Source organism: Oryctolagus cuniculus, chromosome X (assembly GCF_051225735.1).
Source record: "Oryctolagus cuniculus isolate XC-2025 breed Fujian yellow rabbit chromosome X, ASM5122573v1, whole genome shotgun sequence".
Lineage (NCBI taxonomy): Eukaryota > Metazoa > Chordata > Mammalia > Lagomorpha > Leporidae > Oryctolagus > Oryctolagus cuniculus.
The window spans coordinates 31,964,367-31,983,493 of NC_142888.1; the positions used below are offsets into that span (position 1 = coordinate 31,964,367).

General features: G+C 42.1%; 1 protein-coding gene across 3 annotated transcripts in view; it reads left to right on the plus strand.

Moving 5' to 3' along the window:
- The window catches only part of RP2 (RP2 activator of ARL3 GTPase), a 41,022-nt gene that overhangs the window by 2,695 nt on the left and 19,200 nt on the right, over positions 1–19,127 (plus strand). For all 3 annotated transcript variants that reach the window (XM_051827050.3, XM_089324408.1, XM_089324407.1), the window contains exons 2-3: positions 11,681–12,346; positions 17,628–17,742. In XM_051827050.3, the coding sequence (XP_051683010.1) occupies positions 11,681–12,346; positions 17,628–17,742 (781 nt within the window). The remainder of the gene's footprint in view (positions 1–11,680; positions 12,347–17,627; positions 17,743–19,127) is intronic.

Sequence of the window (19,127 nt, forward strand, 5' to 3'; positions counted from 1 at the left end):
GGCACCCCCTGGGTTTTGGATTTTCAGTTGTATAATTGGGTCAGTCTTAGGGGAATGAAGTGAAGTGAAATTGTCTCAATTAGAAAGAATGTTTGGGTAGTAAGTGTTGTCATGGCAACTGACATACTGTAGTCAACAGTGGAAGTTCATTTTCTGTTGTGGCTGACTTTGAAAAAGAAAAAAAGCTGATTATACATTTACTACACTGATGGGAAATATTTTTGGATTGTAAAATATGTGTTTAAATCATTTGGAAAGAAATGCTTTAATGCTTGTTATCTGTATGCTGCCTCCCATAGCTAGTAAATTATTCAATATATTTTCAAATGCCAAGTAAAACTCAAAATTATAAGACTTCTCCCTGCCCTCAAAGAGCCTACTGGTTTTTTGAAGTTAAAAGAAGAAATATTTAAATGCAAATAAGATGAAGAGGAGAGGTACAGAAAAGTAGTTTTCATTTGCCCATTATTCGTGCCAATACTACTCCTCCTGGCTAATAGAAATAAGTATTAAAATCAATCAATAAGAAATAAGTATTAGTTCTCTAAACAATGATGGTGTAAATATGAAATTTATGTCTTGTGTATGAACAACAGATCTTGTATCTGTTACATTTGTTTTATATTTGGTAGAAATAGTGCTATATAAAAATGTTATACCAGAAATTCAGGTGTCTGATGTCTAACTGGGTAAGGCAGCCAACTTGTGCATTTCATAGTCCTTGGCTATGAATTGGGACAATGCTAAAGATTTATCTGGGATTTAGAAAGGTAAAAGCCTGTCCTGAAAAAGAGGGGTTAGGCAGTAATAGTCACTGTGAGGACAGAGTTGGACCTCAGGTTGTGTAGGACACAACTGGTATTAATATAAGGCAGATCATAATCCCCAGAGTTGTTCATCAGTGGAAGAGGAGGCTTTGTGAGGAGTTGATCTCCATGTTAATCAAAACATTCAGAGATTGGATGGTATCTGGAGAGGTATCTATACTGAATAGGAGGCTAGATGCTGTTTTTAGCTTTCTTTTAAGTGTAAAAGCTGTTCTAGTTATCCATTGCTGTGTACCAAATCACCCCAAAATTTAATGGCTTTAAACAATCACCTGTATTTATCTTGTTCACAACTCTGCAGTTTGTGTAAGCCTAAGCAGGGTTCACTCTGCCTAACGTGGCATCGTTGTAGCAGCTTGAGCTGAAGGATCTGCTTTCAAGATGGCTTAACTACTTAACTGGCTTGCAGGTTGATGCTGGCTTTCAGCTGGGAGATCAGCTGAGGCTGAGGGCCAGCTGCCTCTCTGTGTAGCCCAAGCTTTGTCACAGTATAAAGGCTGTGTTCCATGGGCAGGCATCCCTAGCGACTGGTGAAAGCTGCGTGTTTTTTCCTACTAGTTTTTTTTTTTAAATCTTTTATTTGCAAGGCAGATTGAGAGAGCTCTCATCTACTTGGTCACTCTTCAAATGCCCACAATGGTCAAGACCAGGATTGGGCCAAAGCCAGGAGCTGGGAACTCAATTCAGGTCTCCCACATGAGTGGCAGGGACCCAATCAGTTGAGCCATTATCTGTGCCTCCAAGAGTCTGTATTAGCAGGAAACTGGAGTCTGGAGCCACTAATGGAACACAAGTATCCTGGTGTGAAGCATGTGCATCTTAACTGCTAGGCTAATTGCTTGGTTGCTCGTAACTAGCTTCTTAAGTGAATTCTTAAGTCACTTAATTTGACTTAAGAAAGTGGCAGCATTACATCTGCCACATTCTCTTCTGTTTTGTTTTGTTTTTAAGATTTATTTATTTTATTTGAAAGTCAGAGTTACACAGAGAAAGAAGGAGAGGCAGAGAGAGAAAGAGGTCTTCCATCCGCTGGTTCATTCCCCAGATGGCCGCAATGGTCGGAGCTGTGCCGATCTGAAGCCAGGAGCCAGGAGCTTCTTCCTGGTCTCCCACACGGGTGCAGGAGCCCAAAGACTTGGGCCATCTTCTACTGCTTTCCCAGGCCATAGCAGAGAACTGGATCGGAAGTGGAGCAGCTGGGACTCGAACTGGTGCCCATATGGGATGCCAGCACTGCAGGTGGCAGCTTTGCCTGCTACGCCACAGCTCTGGCCCCCACATTCTGTTGAGATGCTCACAGATGTTCACCCAGGTCCAAGGGGAGGGGATCACTTGATGGGAGGAGTGTCAAAAAATTTGCCAAAATGTTTTAAATCCTCTACACTGAAGTTATGTTGTTTAAAGGAAATGCTAGTTCTTTAAGAATAGCCTTTTTGAGATATATGTCATTAAATTTACCCATTTAAACTGTCCAATTCAGGGCAGGGGTTGTGGCACAGAGGGTTAAACTGCCATTTGGGATGCTTGGGTCCTGTATCAGAGTACTGATTTATGTCCTGGCTATTCCACATCTGATCCAGCTTCCTGCTAATGTGCCTAGGAAGTTAGCAGATAATGGCCCAAGTACTTAGGTCCTACTACCCATGTGGGAGACGTAGATAGAGTTCCAGGCTCCTGGCTTTGGCCTGGCTGTTGCAGGCATTTGAGGAGTGAGCCAGTGGGGGATGGAAGACCCCTCTCTCTCTGTGTCTCTCCCTCATTCTCTCTGTCACTCTGCCTTTCAAATAAATCTTCTTTTTAGAAAAAAATACATTTCATTGTTTTTTAATAAGTTCACAAGTTTATTCAACTATCACTAGGATCTAATTTTAGAACAACTTGATCCCTGTAAAAATAATCCTTATACCCATTAGTAGTCACCCTCCATTCCTACTTCCCCAGCTCCTGAAAATCACAAATTTATTTTCTATCTCTATAGATTTGCCTATTTTGTCATTTCCTATCAACAGAATCATAATATGTGGCATTTTGTGACTGGCTTCTTTCACTTAGCATGTTTTTGAGATTCGTCCATATTGTAGCATGTATCAGTACCAAACATTCCACTGTGTAAGTATACTACATTTTATTACCTGTTGATGGGAACATTTGTATTGTTTCTACTTTTTAGCTGTTGTTAATAATGCTACTCTAAACATTTGTTTACAGGTTTTTGTGCGGGCATATTTTTAATTCTCTTGGATATATACCTAGGAGTTCAATTGCTGGGTCATATGGTAACTCTGTGTTTAACCTTTTGAGGAACTGGCAAAAATCAAATTATTTGTACGATTTTATATTTCTACCAGCAATATATGAGAGTCCCAATTTCTTCACCCAGATAAAGTATTGATGAAGGGAAAAAGTATAAGGAGTAGAAATTGATTGGGAATGGGGTTTCAATTTATATTTTGTACCCAGGTACACCTCACTGGTAAAGTTGTTTTGCCTTTCCAGCAAAAGACTGGAAAGACTCAAAACTGTCAACACCAAGATCAAAAGGTCAAGAATCCTTTAAAAAACAGGGGGAAAAATCCTAAAACACCAAAAGGACCTAGTTCTGTAGAAGACATTAAAGCAAAAATGCAAGCAAGTATAGGAAAAGGTGGTTCTCTTCCCAAAGTGGAAGCCAAATTCATCAATTATGTGAAGAATTGCTTCCAGATGACTGACCAGGAGGCTATTCAAGATCTTTGGCAGTGGAGGAAGTCTCTTTAAGAAAATAGTTTAAAAAGTTTATTAAAATTTTCCGTCTTATTCATTTCTGTGACAGTTGATATCTGGCTGTCCTTTTTATAATGCAGAGTGAGAACTTTCCCTACCGTGTTTGATAAATGTTGTCCAGGTTCCATTGCCAAGAATGTGTTGTCCAAAACACCTGTTTAGTTTTTAAAGAAGGAACTCCACCCTTTGCTTGGTTTTAAGTACGTATGGAATGTTATGATAGGACACAGTAGTAGCAGTGGTCAGATGTGGAAATGGTGGGGAGACAAATATACATGTGAAATAAACTCAGTATTTTTTTTTTTTTGACAGGCAGAGTGGACAGTGAGAGAGAGAGACCGAGAGAAAGGTGTTCCTTTGCCGTTGGTTCACCCTCCAATGGCCGCCGCGGCCGGCGCGTTGCGGCCGACGCACCGCGCTGATCTGATGGCAGGAGCCAGGAGCCAGGTGCTTTTCCTGGTCTCCCATGGGGTGCAGGGCCCAAGCACCTGGGCCATCCTCCACTGCACTCCCTGGCCACAGCAGAGGGCTGGCCTGGAAGAGGGGCAACCGGGACAGAATCCGGCGCCCTGACCGGGACTAGAACCCGGTGTGCCGGCGCCGCAAGGCAGAGGATTAGCCTAGTGAGCCGCGGCGCCGGCCCTAAACTCAGTATTTTAATACAGTAAAAAAAAGATGCCAGTTAGGTTGTCATGGCTCACAGTGCAATGCCAGAGTCTAATTCCCAGCTGCAGCTCCTGATTCTATCCTCCTACTAATGCACACACTGGAGCAGCAGTAATGTCTCAAGTAGTTGGGTTCCTGCCATCCGTGTGGGAAACCTGGATTGTGTTCCGGGCTCCCGGCTTCAGCTTTGTCCAGTCCCTGCCATTGTGGATATTTGGAGAGTGAACCAGCATAAGAACACTCAGTCCATCTGTCTCTCTGCCTCTGAGTATTTTTAAGTTAAATTAAAGTAAAAGTTTATGCTGGTATAAAAAATTGAAATCCACATATAGTTGTTCACATTAGACATTTCCATGAACCATTTTAAATTTTTATTTAAAAATTTTATTTGAGAAGTAGAGAGAGCACATATCCTCTAGTTCACTCCCCAAATGCATGGTTGCCAGGAAGTCAATCCGGATCTCCCATGTGGGTAGCAAGGATCCACCCACTTGAGCTGTCACTTGCTGCCTCCCAGGGTACACATTAGCAGGAAAGCTGGTGTTGGGAGCAGAGGCAGGACTCAAGCTCAGTCATTCTGACATCTCAAGCAGTGTCTTAACTGTTGTACCAAATACCTGCCCCTCCATGAACTTTTTTCCACTTTTCGTTTCAGAATAATTTTAAATTATTTTAAATAATTTATACAATAAAATCTGTGAAGTACTACAGAGTTCCCATATACCAACACCCAGCCTCCCCTATTGTTAACATAATTAATATATTTGCTGTAAATCTATAAACTACATCGTTTCCCCTATTAATATATTAGTATAATACATTTGTCATAATTAATGAACCATACCAAGGTTCTCCTACTTTTTAATCCTAATTCCCTCCATCCCTCTCTACTCTTTCCAGCCTCTAGAAATCACTAATAACTATTTTATGTTCCGATTGAGGTTGGTTCTATGTTTTGTTCCGTTTTTTAGTTTCCACATGTGAGGGAGAAACATACAGTATTTGTGTTTATGTATGTGGCTTATTTCACTTAAGATTATGTCCTTCAGTTCAATCTATGTTGCTGCAAAAGGCAGGGTTTCATTCTTTTTTTAAGTGGGTGAGTAGTATTCCATTGCACATATACACCACATTTTCTTTATACATTCATCTGATGTTGGACATCTTGGTTGATTCTATATCTTGGCTATTGTGAACAGTGCTGTGATAAGCATGGTCTAGCAGGCATCTCTCTCTCTTTAAAAAAAAAGATTTATTTATTTAAAAGACAGAGTTACAGAGAGGCAGAGGAAGAGAGAGATGAGAGGTATTCCATCCATTGGTTCACTCCCCAAATGGCTGCAATGGCCAGAGCTGTGCCAATCCAAAGCCAGGAGCCAGGAGTTTCTTCCAGGTCTCCCATGCAGGTGCAGGAGCCCAAGAACTTGGGCCATTTTCTACTACTTTCCCAGGCCATAGCAGAGAGCTGGATTGGAAGTGGAATAGCCGGAACTCAAACCAGTGCCCATATGGGATGCTGGCACTGCAGGTGGCGGCTTTACCCACTCCGCCACAGCACCAGCCCCTAGCAGGTATATCTTTGATAATAATTGATTTCATGTCTTTCGGATACATACCAATAGTGGGATTGCTGGATCATATGGCAGTTCTATTTTCAGACTTTTAAGGACTCTCCATACGGTTCCATAGTGGCTGTACTAATTTACATTCCCACCAACAGTGTATAACATTTCTGTCTCTTTGTTGAATTTCTCATGCATTGTTTTCCTCTTTTCTTTAAACTGTGTTCTATTGCATCTCATTGAGTTTCTGCGGGATCATTATTTTTAATTCTTTTTCAGTCATTTTATAGATTCCCTTCCAGTCAGGATCTATTTCTAGAGAACTATTGTGTTCTTTTGGAGGTGTCATATTTCCTTCTTTATGTTTCTTGTCACTAGGTTGATGCCTGTACATCTGGTGTAATAATTCCTTTTTTCTGGAGGTTTTGTTGGAAAAGACTGTTTTGCTTAGATGGAATGCAAGGTGTCCCTTGTGTTGTTGCTTTGGCTTTGATTCTAGGTGAGCCCAAAGGTATAACCTCCTAATGATTGAGTGATTTCTTTATCTGTAATCAATGGCAGTAGTATCTGTGAATGCCACAAAAAATTGTCTGGTCAGTGGCAGTTTGGTGGAGGTTAGTGACTTTGAAGTGGACTTGGGCTTCCAGAGGTATGTCTTCAGTCCCCAGGGGGTTGGTGTTGATCACCCTAGGGCTTGTGAAGACTCTAGCCACATTCTTGGTGCTGTGGAACACAGGATGGGGGCTGTCCCTTTGTCTTGCCAGGCAAGCCTGGTGATAGTGACATTCATGGCAACCATAGCTGTGCCTCTGGGACTTTGTGATATGGATGAGATCTTTCCCATGTTCTGCTGGGTAGATGTGGTTGATGCTGGGCTTATAGCACTGAAAACCTTAGTCCCAGCAGTGGGGGCTGTGAAGGCAACCTTGCCTCAGACCTACGGGGTGAGTACAGGTTATGCTGGGGGTTATGCATGGTCAGGTGTGGGTCTGGAGCAGTGGAACACAGGTAGGTTCTTTCCTAGATCCCATAGGGCTGTGTTCCTGTAACTCTGAGGAATATAATCAGAGTCCTAGAGCTTCAGGATGAAGTGGGGTTCTTCCTCAGGTTTGGGGATTGTGGAGTTGACAGCTGCCAGCCTGAAGCAGAGGAATGATGGTAGGGCCCTTCAGATCCCACCCATGAGTTATTCCAGGAGTTGTAGTACCCACAGCAACAGTCCCAGAGCTGCAGGGCACAGAGGAAACTGCCCCTGTTCCCACAAGGCATGCAAGGGGTGACATTGGGACTTGTGCCTAGACCACCCAACACCCTGTGCAAAAGATGCAGAAGGGGACTATCTTGGGTCTCTTCATCTGGGTTTATTTATGGGTTGTTCCTCCCACTGAGCCCCAAGAAGCTCAGTGGAACCTTGCTGGATCATGCCGAGTGAGCAAGCATAGTTCTGGAGCTTGTGCCTAGAAATCTCACAGCTCTGCTTTGGGAAGTGCCCTGTCTCTGGCTCTGGGGCTTCTGGTAATGATGGAGCTGCTTGCTGTCTTCTAAGGCAGAATGGAGTGTAGCAGCAACGGTACCGCAGCAGCTCAGGTCTGGCACTTCATGGGCAGAGGAAGGAAATGTGGGTTCCTTTTTGGAAGCAAAGTAGTCACTTAGACCCTAGTGTGCTTTCTAGACTGGATTTAAAGTCCATGAGGTGGAATTCTCCTGTAGTTAGGGCTGCTGGTCTGCGACCATGATTAGGGTCGTCATGGTGTTTTGGCTTACTTTTTCTCAGAAAGATGACTCCCCCACATACACACTCTGGCCCAGGAGCTGGAGGAGGAGCTATAGCACACTTTGCTCCTCTCTCTCTCTGCTGGCTTTCAGAGTCTGTGTTGTTTCCCTCAATCTCCTGGAAACGTGGCCCTTCCTTTGTTGTGCTATCTTTCTGTGGCTGTCTCCATCTCTTCTCCCTCCATGAACTTTTTAAAGACCTGTGTGTTTTCATGGATTTCAAAATTAAATAAAAATTTAAAAATAACAAACTTATCTTTAAATTCTGTTCTTCATTAACTTTAAAAAAATCATTTGAGGGACCGGGACTCTAGTGCAGCGGGTTAAAGCCATGGCTTGCAGCATCAACATCCCATATGGGTGCCAGTTGAAGCCCTGGCTGCTTCACTTCTGATCCAGCTCCCCGCTCATGCACCTGTGAAAGCAGTGGAGGTTGGTTCAAGTCCTTGGGCCCCTGTACCCATGTGGGAGACCTGGAAGAAGCTCTTGGCTTTGGATCATCTCAGCTCTGGCCGGCACAGCCATTTGGGGAGTGAAACAGTAGATGGAAGACTCTCTCTCTCTCTCTCCCTCCCTCCCCCTCTCCCCCCCCCACTCACTCTGTAACTCTTTCAAATAAATAATAAAATAAATTTTAAAAAAAGGTAGATATCCCTATCCACTGGAAGCTGCCATTGTAGGGAACGGAAAAAAAATTATTTCAGACACACAAACACACACACATAGCTCCCACATCCACTGATTCACTCCCAAATACCCATGATGACCTGGCCAGCTGAAGCTGGGAGCCAGGAACTCAATCCATATCTCCTTTGTGTGTGGCAGGACTCTATTACTTGAACTATCACCACTGCCTCCCAGGTTCTGCATTAGCAGGAAGGTGGAATTGGGAGCTGAGAAACAAACCCGGGATCCATGCATCCATGAGATGCAGCCATGTTATTCCTCATTTTAGCTACTAGGTTAAATGCCCACCCCTCCACAAACTTTTGGAAGTACTTTCCTAAAAGTTGAGTATCCTATATCTGAAATGCTTGGGACCAGAAGTGTTTTAGATTTTGGAGTTTTGTTGTTGTGTTTTTTTTTTTTTTTTGAATGTTTGCATAGATTTTACTTGTTGAACATTCCTAATCCTGAAATGCTCTAAAATCCACAGATTTACTTAAACTTTTTAATTTCTTCTTTTTTTTTTTTAACATTTCTTTATTTGTTTTAAAGGCAGAGTTGCAGAGGGAGAGGGAGAGAGGTCTTCCATCTGCTGGTTCACTCTCTAAATAGCTGCAATGGTGCAATGGCCAGGGCTGGGCCAGGCCAAAGCCAAGAACCTCCTCTGGGTCTCCCATGTGGGTACAGAGGCCCAACCTCTTGGGCCATCTTTTGCTTTCCCAAGTGTATTAGCAGGGAGCTGGATTAGAAGTGGAGTAGCCAAGACTCGAACCAGTGCCCATATGGGATGCTGGCTCTGTAGGCGGCAGCTCTATCCGCTTCGCCACAGCATTGGCCCTTTAATTTCTTCTTGAATCAGTTGTAGTTATTTTTAAAGCAATTTGTTCATTTCATGGATAAAATCTTTAAATTTTGGGGTATATAATTGTTATTCTCTTTTTAAATTTTTATGTGGAAGGCAGGCAGGCAAAGATCTTCCATCTGCTAGTGCACTCATCAAATGCCCACAACCACCAGGGCTGGCCCAGTCCAAAGCCAGGAGTCAGGAACTGCATCTGGGTTTCCCGCATGGATGGCAGGGATCCAAGTACTTGAGCTGTCACTTGCTGTCTCCCAAGGTATACATCATCAGGAAGCTTGAATTAGAAGTGGAGCCAGGACTTGAAGCCAGGTATTCCAGTAAGGGATATGGACATCCCAAGCAGCATCTTAACCTCTGCACCAAATGTCTGCCCCATATTCTTTTTTAACCTGTGCTATTTATAGTTATAATCCCCTCTTCATTCATACTATTGTTCACATTTTCTTCCTTGCCTGAGTTGTACCTGTTTTGTTCTCCCCCCAAACGAACCTACTTTGGGCTTTGCTTTTGTTTATTGTATATTTGATTTCTAAATCATTAAATATTATTTATCCTGTTTTCTGTGAATTTACTGTTTATTTATTTTTTTAGCATAATACTCAGATGACTCAGATGAAATTCCAGGCTCCTGGCTTCAGCCTGGCCCAGTTCTGGCCAGAGTAGCCATTTGGGGAATGAATCAAGAGATGAAATATCTCTCTGTCTCTCCCTCTCTCTGTAACTCTGCCGTTCAAATAAATAAGTGAATCTTTAAAAAAAATTTTCAAGTAAATGAGAATGTTGGTGGCCGGCGCCATGGCTCACTTGGCTAATCCTCCGCCTGTGGCGCCGGCACCCCAGGTTCTAGTCCCGGTTGGGGCACCGGATTCTGTCCCGGTCGCTCCTCTTCCAGTCCAGCTCTCTGCTGTGGCCCGGGAAGGCAGTGGAGGATGGCCCAAGTGCTTGGGCCCTACACCCACATGGGAGACCAGGAGGAAGCACCTGGCCCCTGGCTTCGGATCAGTGCGGTGTGCTGGCCGTAGCGGCCATTTGGGGGTGAACCAATGGAAGGAAGACCTTTCTCTCAGTGTCTCTCTCTCTCTCACTGTCTAACTCTGCCTGTCAAAATAAAAAAGAAAAATGAGAATTTTTTAAAACTTTTTTTGTTATTAACTCCTAACTTAATTGCATGTTGATCCCAGGTCATGATCTATAAGTTATCTATTATTTAAAATTTGTTGAGGCATTTTTATGGTCCAGTACATTTTTTTTAAATTGTTTAACATGTGTTTGAGGAAAATGTAGGTTTTTCTCTACTTGTTGGATGTTGAATTCAAAATTATTCATTGTATGATTCAGATCTTTTTTTTACATTCTTACTGATTTTAATTTTTTAGTTTACCTGACCTATCAATAATTGATAAATGCAGCATCAGAAGACACCCCTTAGATTAAAAAATTTATTTATTGGAGAGGCAGAGAGAGAGAGAACTCCTGCCTGCTAGTTCACTACCCAAATACACTCAGCAGTAGGGACTGGGCCAGGTGCCAAATCCAGGAGCCAGGAACACAGTGCAAATCTCTGGGTAGCAGGAACCCAGTTGCTTGAGCCATCATCACTGTCTACCTCAGTGCCTAGAAAGAGCCATCACAGGCCGGCGCCACGGCTCACTAGGCTAATCCTCCGCCTTGTGGCGCCGGCACACCGGTTCTAGTTCCGGTCGGGGCACCGGATTCTGTCCCGGTTGCCCCTCTTCCAGGCCAGCTCTCTGCTGTGGCCAGGGAGTGCAGTGGAGGATGGCCCAAGTGCTTGGGCCCTGTACCCCATGGGAGACCAGGAGAAGCACCTGGCTCCTGCCTTCGGATCAGCACGGTGCGCCGGCCACAGCACGCCGGCCATGGCAGCCATTGGAGGGTGAACCAACGGCAAAAGGAAGACCTTTCTCTCTCTCTCTCTCTCTCACTGTCCACTCTGCCTGTCAAAAAAAAAAAAAAAAAAAAAAGCCATCACAGCCATTTGGGGAGTGAAATAGTAGATGGAAGACATTCTCTCTCTCTCTCTCTCTCTCCCTCTCCCTCTCTCTCTCCTTCCCTCTCTCTGTAACTCTTTCAAATAAATAATAAAATACATCTTTTTAAAAAAAAAATAGTAGACATCCCTATCCACTGGAATAGGGAGCTATTGTCAGGAATCAGAGCTGGGTATCAAATCTGGGCACTAAGAAATTCCTTAATATCATCTAATATGCTATGTGTGTGTGGGTGGGTGTGGGTGTGGATGTGGGTGGGTGTATTTTTCTACTTATCCACAAAAGTGTTTTTTACAGTTGGTATATTGAAACAAGATCCAAACAGTGTTCACACATTGAACTTTGTGAATGTCTGCTTACTCTCCCCCCACCATGCCTTTTATTTATTGGGACAATAATATTTTCCTGTTCATTTTCTTACTACATTGCAAAGTCAGTGAGATCAGAAACTTGATATTTGGGCACTAAGAACTGTGCCTGGCACCCAACAAGCACTTAATTGATATTTGCTGAATATTAATAATACTCAAAGTCTATGTTTTGTCCCTGTAGGTGGATCCAAAAGACTACATGTTCAGTGGACTGAAGGATGAAACTGTAGGTCGCTTACCTGGAAAAGTGGCAGGACAACAGTTTCTTATTCAAGACTGTGAGAACTGTAACATCTACATTTTTGATCACTCTGCCACAGTTACTATCGATGACTGTACTAACTGCATAATTTTTCTGGGGCCTGTGAAAGGCAGTGTGTTTTTCCGGAATTGCAGAGATTGCAAGTGCACGTTAGCCTGCCAACAATTTCGTGTGCGTGATTGTAGAAAGCTGGAAGTCTTTTTGTGCTGTGCAACTCAACCCATTATTGAGTCTTCCACAAATATCAAGTTTGGCTGTTTTCAGTGGTACTACCCTGAATTAGCTTTTCAGTTCAAAGATGCAGGGCTGAGTATCTTCAATAATACATGGAGTAATATTCATGACTTTACACCTGTGTCAGGAGAACTCAACTGGAGTCTTCTTCCAGAAAATGCTGTGGTGCAGGACTATGTTCCTGTACCTACTACTGAAGAGCTCAAAGCTGTCCGCGTTTCCACAGAAGCTAATAGAAGCATCGTTCCAGTATCCCGGGGTCAGAGACAGAAGAACAGTGATGAATCGTGCTTAGTGGTGTTATTTGCTGGTGATTATACTATCGCAAATGCCAGGAAACTAATTGATGAGGTAAGGAGACACAGAAGGTAAATAGACATATACTTACTGTAGAAACTCACTGCTCTGGAGAACTCCTTTCTTTTCAAATTGACTACTAGAAATACAGGCATCCCTGTATTGAAGTGTAGGCCTCTACCTCTGTACCCCCATAGACATGTCTGTAAACAAGTTGTTTGGGACTCAAAATACTTTTCCATAGAGATTTCTAAAAACTGTAATTCAGTAAACATTCATTAATCACCTATTATATAAAGTTACTGTTACTATATTTCATTGATTATAGTGTATATGTTTGTTTCCCATATTTTTGCTTATCTGAGATGACCACTTAGAGACTGATGAAATATACTATAAGCTGGAGATGGAGATACATAGACAAAATTTTCTGCCCTCAAAGAATTTCCATACTTTATAACAAATGATTTCCACAGAAGCTTTAAAAGTAGTACTACATAGTAAAGCATAGCCTTTTTTAAAAAGATTTATTTATTTGAAAGTCAGAGTTACACAGAGAGAAGGAGAGGCAGAGAGAGAGAGAGAGGGAGGGAGGAAGGGAGGGAGGGAGGGAGGGAGGGAGGGAGGGAGGGAGGGAAGGGTAGGTCTTCCATCCCTCCCCAATTGGCTGCAATGGTTGGAGCTGCACTGATCTGAAGCCAGGAGCCAGGAGCTTCCCTGGTCTTCCCACTTGGGTGCAGGGGCCCAAGGACTTGGGCATCATCTACTGCTTTCCCAGGCCATAGCAGAGAACTGGATCAGAAGTGGAGCAGCCGGGACTTGAACTGGCGCCCGTATGGGATGCCAGCACTGCAGGTAGCGACTTTACCTGCTATGCCACAGCACCGGCCCCAAGCATGGCCTTTTTAAATTACTTAGTGTGGAGATTTCTTTGAAATTCTAATTGCTTAGAAGTTGGAAAAGTCATTTGAGAATACAATTTTTGGACCCTGTTGTGACTGAGAAAGCAACCTCTACTTCATCTTTCATTATCTTTTTTTTTTTTTAAAGATTTGTTTATTTGTTTGAGAGGTAGAGTTACAGAGAGAGGGAGAGACAGAAAGATCTTCCATCTGCTGGTTCACTCCCCAGATGGCTGCCACAGCCGGAGCTGAGCTAATCTGAAGCCAGGAGCCAGGAGCTTCTTCTGGGCCTCCCACATGAGTGCAGGAGCTCAAGGATTTGGGCCATCTTCTACTGCATTTTCAGGCCAGAGCAGAGGGCTGGATTGGAAGTGGAACAGTGGGGACTAGAACTGGTGCCCAATATGGAATGCTGGCACCGCAGGCGGAGGCTTAGCCCACTCTGCCACAGTGCCAGCCCCTCAAAACAGTCTTCATGAGTCTTCAGATGTTCTTAACCTTTTAACACTGCCTGATGTGTAGAATGGCAATGTTGAGTGTCCTTGAAAGGAATACGACCAGGAAGAATGAGGTTCTTTAAATAAACAAAAATCCTGCGATAATAATAATAGCTGCCATTCATACAACTTTTACTATATGCCAGGCCCTATTGTAAGGAATTTAAATGAATTTATTCAATAATCGAAAAATCAACCCAGCAAACTAGGTGCCATTATTCCCCATTTTATAGACGTGGAAAGTGAATCACAGAGAGCGTTAGTAACTTGCAAAACGTCACTCAGCTGGTAAATGGTGAGCTGCAATTCAAATCCAGGCAATCTGGCTGTGTAGGCCAAGGTGTCCACACTGCAACATGACACTGTCATGCTGCTTCAGTGGTAAAGGAAAGTAGATGAATGCCTGGTGCAGTAGGAACCTGACCAAATGCATATGGACTCCAGGGTGCTCCAGCCTGCGGAGTCTAAGACTAGAATGATCCTAGCTAATTCTGAAAGCAAAGAATTGAGTAATAAAAAGAGAAAATGCCAAGTACATGTGAAGAGCATATCAAAGTATGCTGAAAGACAGAAGGCTTCCATGTTGTGTTAAGAGAGATCACATTTTTTTAAATGATGTTTGAGTTCCCTGGGAAAATATGTGTAGAAACTAGTTAATTCTGAGATTATACAAAAACTTGATTCTTTCTCATATAACACAAATGTCTTAAGACAGCTTAGATTGCAACTGTGATTGCTAACTCTAGTTTTATTAAACTCTAAGAGTATCACAGAATTTTGTTTCACAATATTTTTATAAATTGAACATATAATGGTTTTTGAGGTAGGAAGTATAAAACTTGAGACAAGTCCAGAAAGGCTGGATAAAGCAGAAAACACATTCTTCAGGGAGTCAGGAGAAGTTACTGGGCCTTGGTTTTCTCATCTAAAAATTGGATTTCTTGCTTATTCTTACATCACAGATATATATGGGATAAGTTACAATAAAATAGCTTGAATTGTTTGGGAATATTTCATAATTTTAAGTTGCTACCACTATTTTCAAGTCTTTAAAAGTAGAATTTTTATGAAAATGAATCTTCAAATATCTAGTGAAATATTAAAAAATAGTTTCATAGCTATTTGTTTTAGGTAACACTCAAATTAATCATCAGTTTATGTGTCTGGCTATAAAATGGGAGATGATGCTAGCCTATCAAATTAGAAATAGAGGTAGGATTGTTTTCTGATATTTTAAGTAACTTTACAATCATCTGGCAGTGATGTCCATTTAATTTTCTGCAGTTTTCTTAAAGATTTGTTTGAAAGGCATAGTGACAAAGCACACACACACACACACACACACACAGTCTTATATCCCCTGGTTTACTCTGCCAGATGCCTGCAACAGCTGGGGCTAGAGCTGGAGCTGGACCAGGCCAAAGCCAGGAGCCAGGGATTCCATCTGGGTTTCCCACATGGGTAGCAGAAACCCAAGTACCTGAGCCATTTTCTGCTGCTTCCCAGGCGCATTAGCAGGAACCTGGATTGGAAGCAGAGGTGGAAATTGATCCCAGACACTCCACTATGAGATACAGCCATACCAAGTGGCAGCTTAACCCGCTGTGCCACAAAGCCAGTCCCAATTTTCTGCAATTATTTTTAATGTATGTCGTCTTTTATCTGAAATAGTATTGAGTGAGACTTCTGAAATAGGATTTTTGTGTTTGATCCCAATTTGATGGAATGGTATGGAATAATGCAACCTTAGGATGAAATACTATGAGCCATTAAAGCTGACTCTATAGAATAGCCAGAAAATGTTCACTTGAATCAAGTAAATGAAAATTTGTAGAATATTGGGTTAAGTAACTAATTTTCTTTAAAATAGGTAAATTCTGGAAAATTATGTATGCTAACATATTAACAGTTGTAGTTATAAAGTCAACAGCAGTTTTTTTCTTTTCATTTTTTGTAGTTCTATGGCTTTTACAGCCCACATATATTATTTCCATAGTGAGGAAAAAAGAACACTGGGAGAGTAAAAGGGAAGTGCACTTATATGGCAGTGGCATCAGAGTGCTAGTACCTTCTGTGATACTTCTTTGTTGCTATTTTTCATTTTTCAAATGTTCTTTGTTGAACATGTATGTTTCCATTATTAAAAACCCAATAAGCGTTCCTAAAAAATTAAGTAGTTACAATGACTTTGCATTTGTTGAACTACTCTCATATGTATTTTTAAAAGTAATATGTACTTATTGTAGTGAATTACAGCAATAAGGAAGAATAAAAATAGGTTTAAAATCATCCATAATTTTACTATTCCTTGAATAGTCTTTTTAGGAACAATTTTTTAAATTCATTTAGTCTGTAATCAGATTAATTGGAGTTGAATAACAGCTTTGTTACATAATAGTTATATGACCTTGGGCAAGTTTCTTAACCACTCTGCTGTACCTATTTTTTCTCATTCCCTACAATGAGGGTAATAATAGTACCTATCTCATGAGAGGGTTAAGTGTATTATACATGTAAAGTGCATAAAACTGCTTGACATGTAATGAATACTTTATAAATGTGATTTTTTATAAGATTTATTTGAAAGGCAGAGTTAGAGAAAGAGAGAGGGAGAGACAGAGGTCTTCCATCTGCTGGTTTACTCCCCAAATGGCTACAACAGGATTGGACTGGACTGAAGCCTGGAGCCATCTAGGTTTCCCATATGTGTGGCAGAGGCCCAAGCCCTCAGACCACCTTCCGCAGCTCTCCCAGGCACATTAGCAGGGAGCTGGATCAGAAGTGGAACAGTCGGGCCTTGAACCAATGCTTATATGGGATGCCAGGGTCAGGTGGTAGCTTAACCTGCTGCAGCACAATGCCAGCCCCTATATCATGCCCTTTAAAATTAACATTGTTAAACAAGCCTTCCCCCATTTTATTATAAAATCTTTGTAATTTTCAATGAGCTATGATAAATGTAATAAACTCTGGTATTTTATCATGTGAATGTAGCTTACATTACTAAACATTCTCTTCACATTGGACATTTGCAATATCACCAAACTAAAGTTTCTGTCTGGTAATTCCAATCAAAAAATGTTTTTAATTGTGTTTTAAGTTTAAGGGATAATTCATATTTATTTGACTCTTAATATTAAGAGTAGGTATGACAGGGGCCGGCCTTGTAACATAGTAGGTTAAGCCACTGCCTGTGACACCAGAATCCCGTATGGGCACTGGTTCAAGACCTGGCTGCTCCACTTCCGATCCAGCTTCCTGCCAATGCCCCTAGGAAAGCAGTGGAGGATGGCCTGTGTGCTTGGGCCCCTGCTATCCATGTGGGAGATAGGCAGAAGCTCCAGTCTCCTGGCTTCAGCTTGACATAGCCCTGGACATTTGGGGAGTGAACCAGTAGATGGAACATACTTCTCTCTCCCCTTTCCCTCCCTCCTCCTCTCTCCCTCCCTCCTTCTTCCTCTCCCCCTCCTCCTTCCTCCTCTCCCCCTCTCCCTCCCTTCCTCCTCTCCCCTTCCCCCTCTCCCTCCCTTCCTCCCTCCCCCCTCTCCTTCCTCCTCTCCCCTTCCCCCTCTCTCTCCCTTCCTCCCTCCCCCCTCTCCTTCCCTCTCTCCCTCTCCCTCTCCCACTCTCCCTCTCCCACTCTCCCTCTCCCGCTCTCCCTCTCCTGCTCTCCCTCTCCCCTACTCCCTCTCTCTCTCCTTCTCCCTCCCTCTGTAATTCGGCCTTTCAAATAAATAATTTTTAAAAATTTAAAAAAGAATTTTAAAAGAGTAGGTATGAAGAAAGAGTGTCATATATATGATAACTTGTTGAAGCACATGTTCTGAATTAGAGTCATAACAAAAACAAAAATGTGGTGTTGCATTTTATACAGAAAACATTGTTTTAGCCTCAAAAGTTCATTTTAAAATCTAAATGCAATTTTATTTTCCACAGATGGTTGGTAAAGGCTTTTTCCTAGTTCAAACAAAGGAAGTGACCATGAAAGCTGAGGATGCTCAAAGGGTTTTTCGAGAAAAAGCATCTGACTTCCTTCCTCTTCTGAACAAAGGTACTTTCTGAATGCTTGGTGCACTTGGAGGTTCTTTTTTTAACTTTAAAAGTTTATTTTATATTTATCCAAACGGCAGAATGACAGGGAGGGAGGGACAGAGAGAGATCTTCATTCAGCCGTTCACTCCCCAAATGGCCTTAGTGGCCAGGGGAGAGGAAGAGCCAAGAACTCCATTTGTGTCTCCCACGTGGATGTCAGGGGCCCAAGCACTTGAGCCAGCTTCTGCTGCTTTCCCAGGTGCATTAGCAGGGAGCTGGAGTAGAAGCAGAGTGGCTGGGACTGAAACTGGTGCTGCTATACGGGATGCTGTCATCGCCCATGGATGGAAGACCTCTCTCTGTGTCTCTGTCTCTGTCTCTGTCTCTCTCTCTGCCTCTCTCAGTCCCTCATTCTCCCACTCCTCACTCCCCCTGTCCTCCCACTTCTCTTCTTCCTACCCTACTCTGTTTCTCTGTTAATTATACTAGGTGGAGACCTGTACTTGTTTAGTCTTTTCAGATTTTTGAATTTGTTCAAATCTAGCCCTTTATTTTCTTTTTTTATGAATATATATGTATATAGTGGCAACAGGAGAGTGGAGAACAACTTCACATCACTCCCAAAACAGCACTTCTCTGCGTGTATTCTTATTTAAAAAACAAGCCTAAATACCAGTGTTAAGATCCCAAGCATTTTTGGATAATGGATTTTTAACCTGTAAAGGAAATTGTGACCCAGCTTTTTTGATACAACCATTTCTCAAATTATTTTTTAAATTTCAGATTAACATAGAATTTTGAAAATGAACCTTTGAAGTCTCAACAACTTTTAGAAAATGAACTAAGTAATAAATGCCATGGCCATCCTAAAGTGTGAGGGTTAGAAATGAAGTGAACATCTGAGTAGGTCTAAATGAACAATTTATGTACATGTATGATATTAATGAAGTAGTATCATAGAATTGCTCCAACCTAGGGTTGGACATGTGACACAACGACTAAGATGCCACTTTTGATTCCCACATCCCATATTGGAGTGCCTAGGTTTGAGTCTCAGATCCATTTCTGATTCCAACTTCCTGCTAATGTGATGGCTCAAATTGTTGGGACAGTGCCGCTGGTATGAGAGACTGGATTGAGTTTGTAGCTTTGAACTGGCCCAGCCCCTGCTGTTGTGTGCATTTGAGAAGTGAACCAGTGGAGAGGGAGATTTCTCTCTCATCTCTGCCTTACAAATAAATACGATAAATAAAAATTTAGGAAAAAGAATTGCTCTAACTCAAATATAATGTCTTCATTTAAGTAACAGAATATTTCACATGGAGGAAGAAAAATGCTCTGTTGCTACAAAAACTAAAAACCAATGAACAGATGTTATAGGAATTTCAGCAAATAAACATTAAA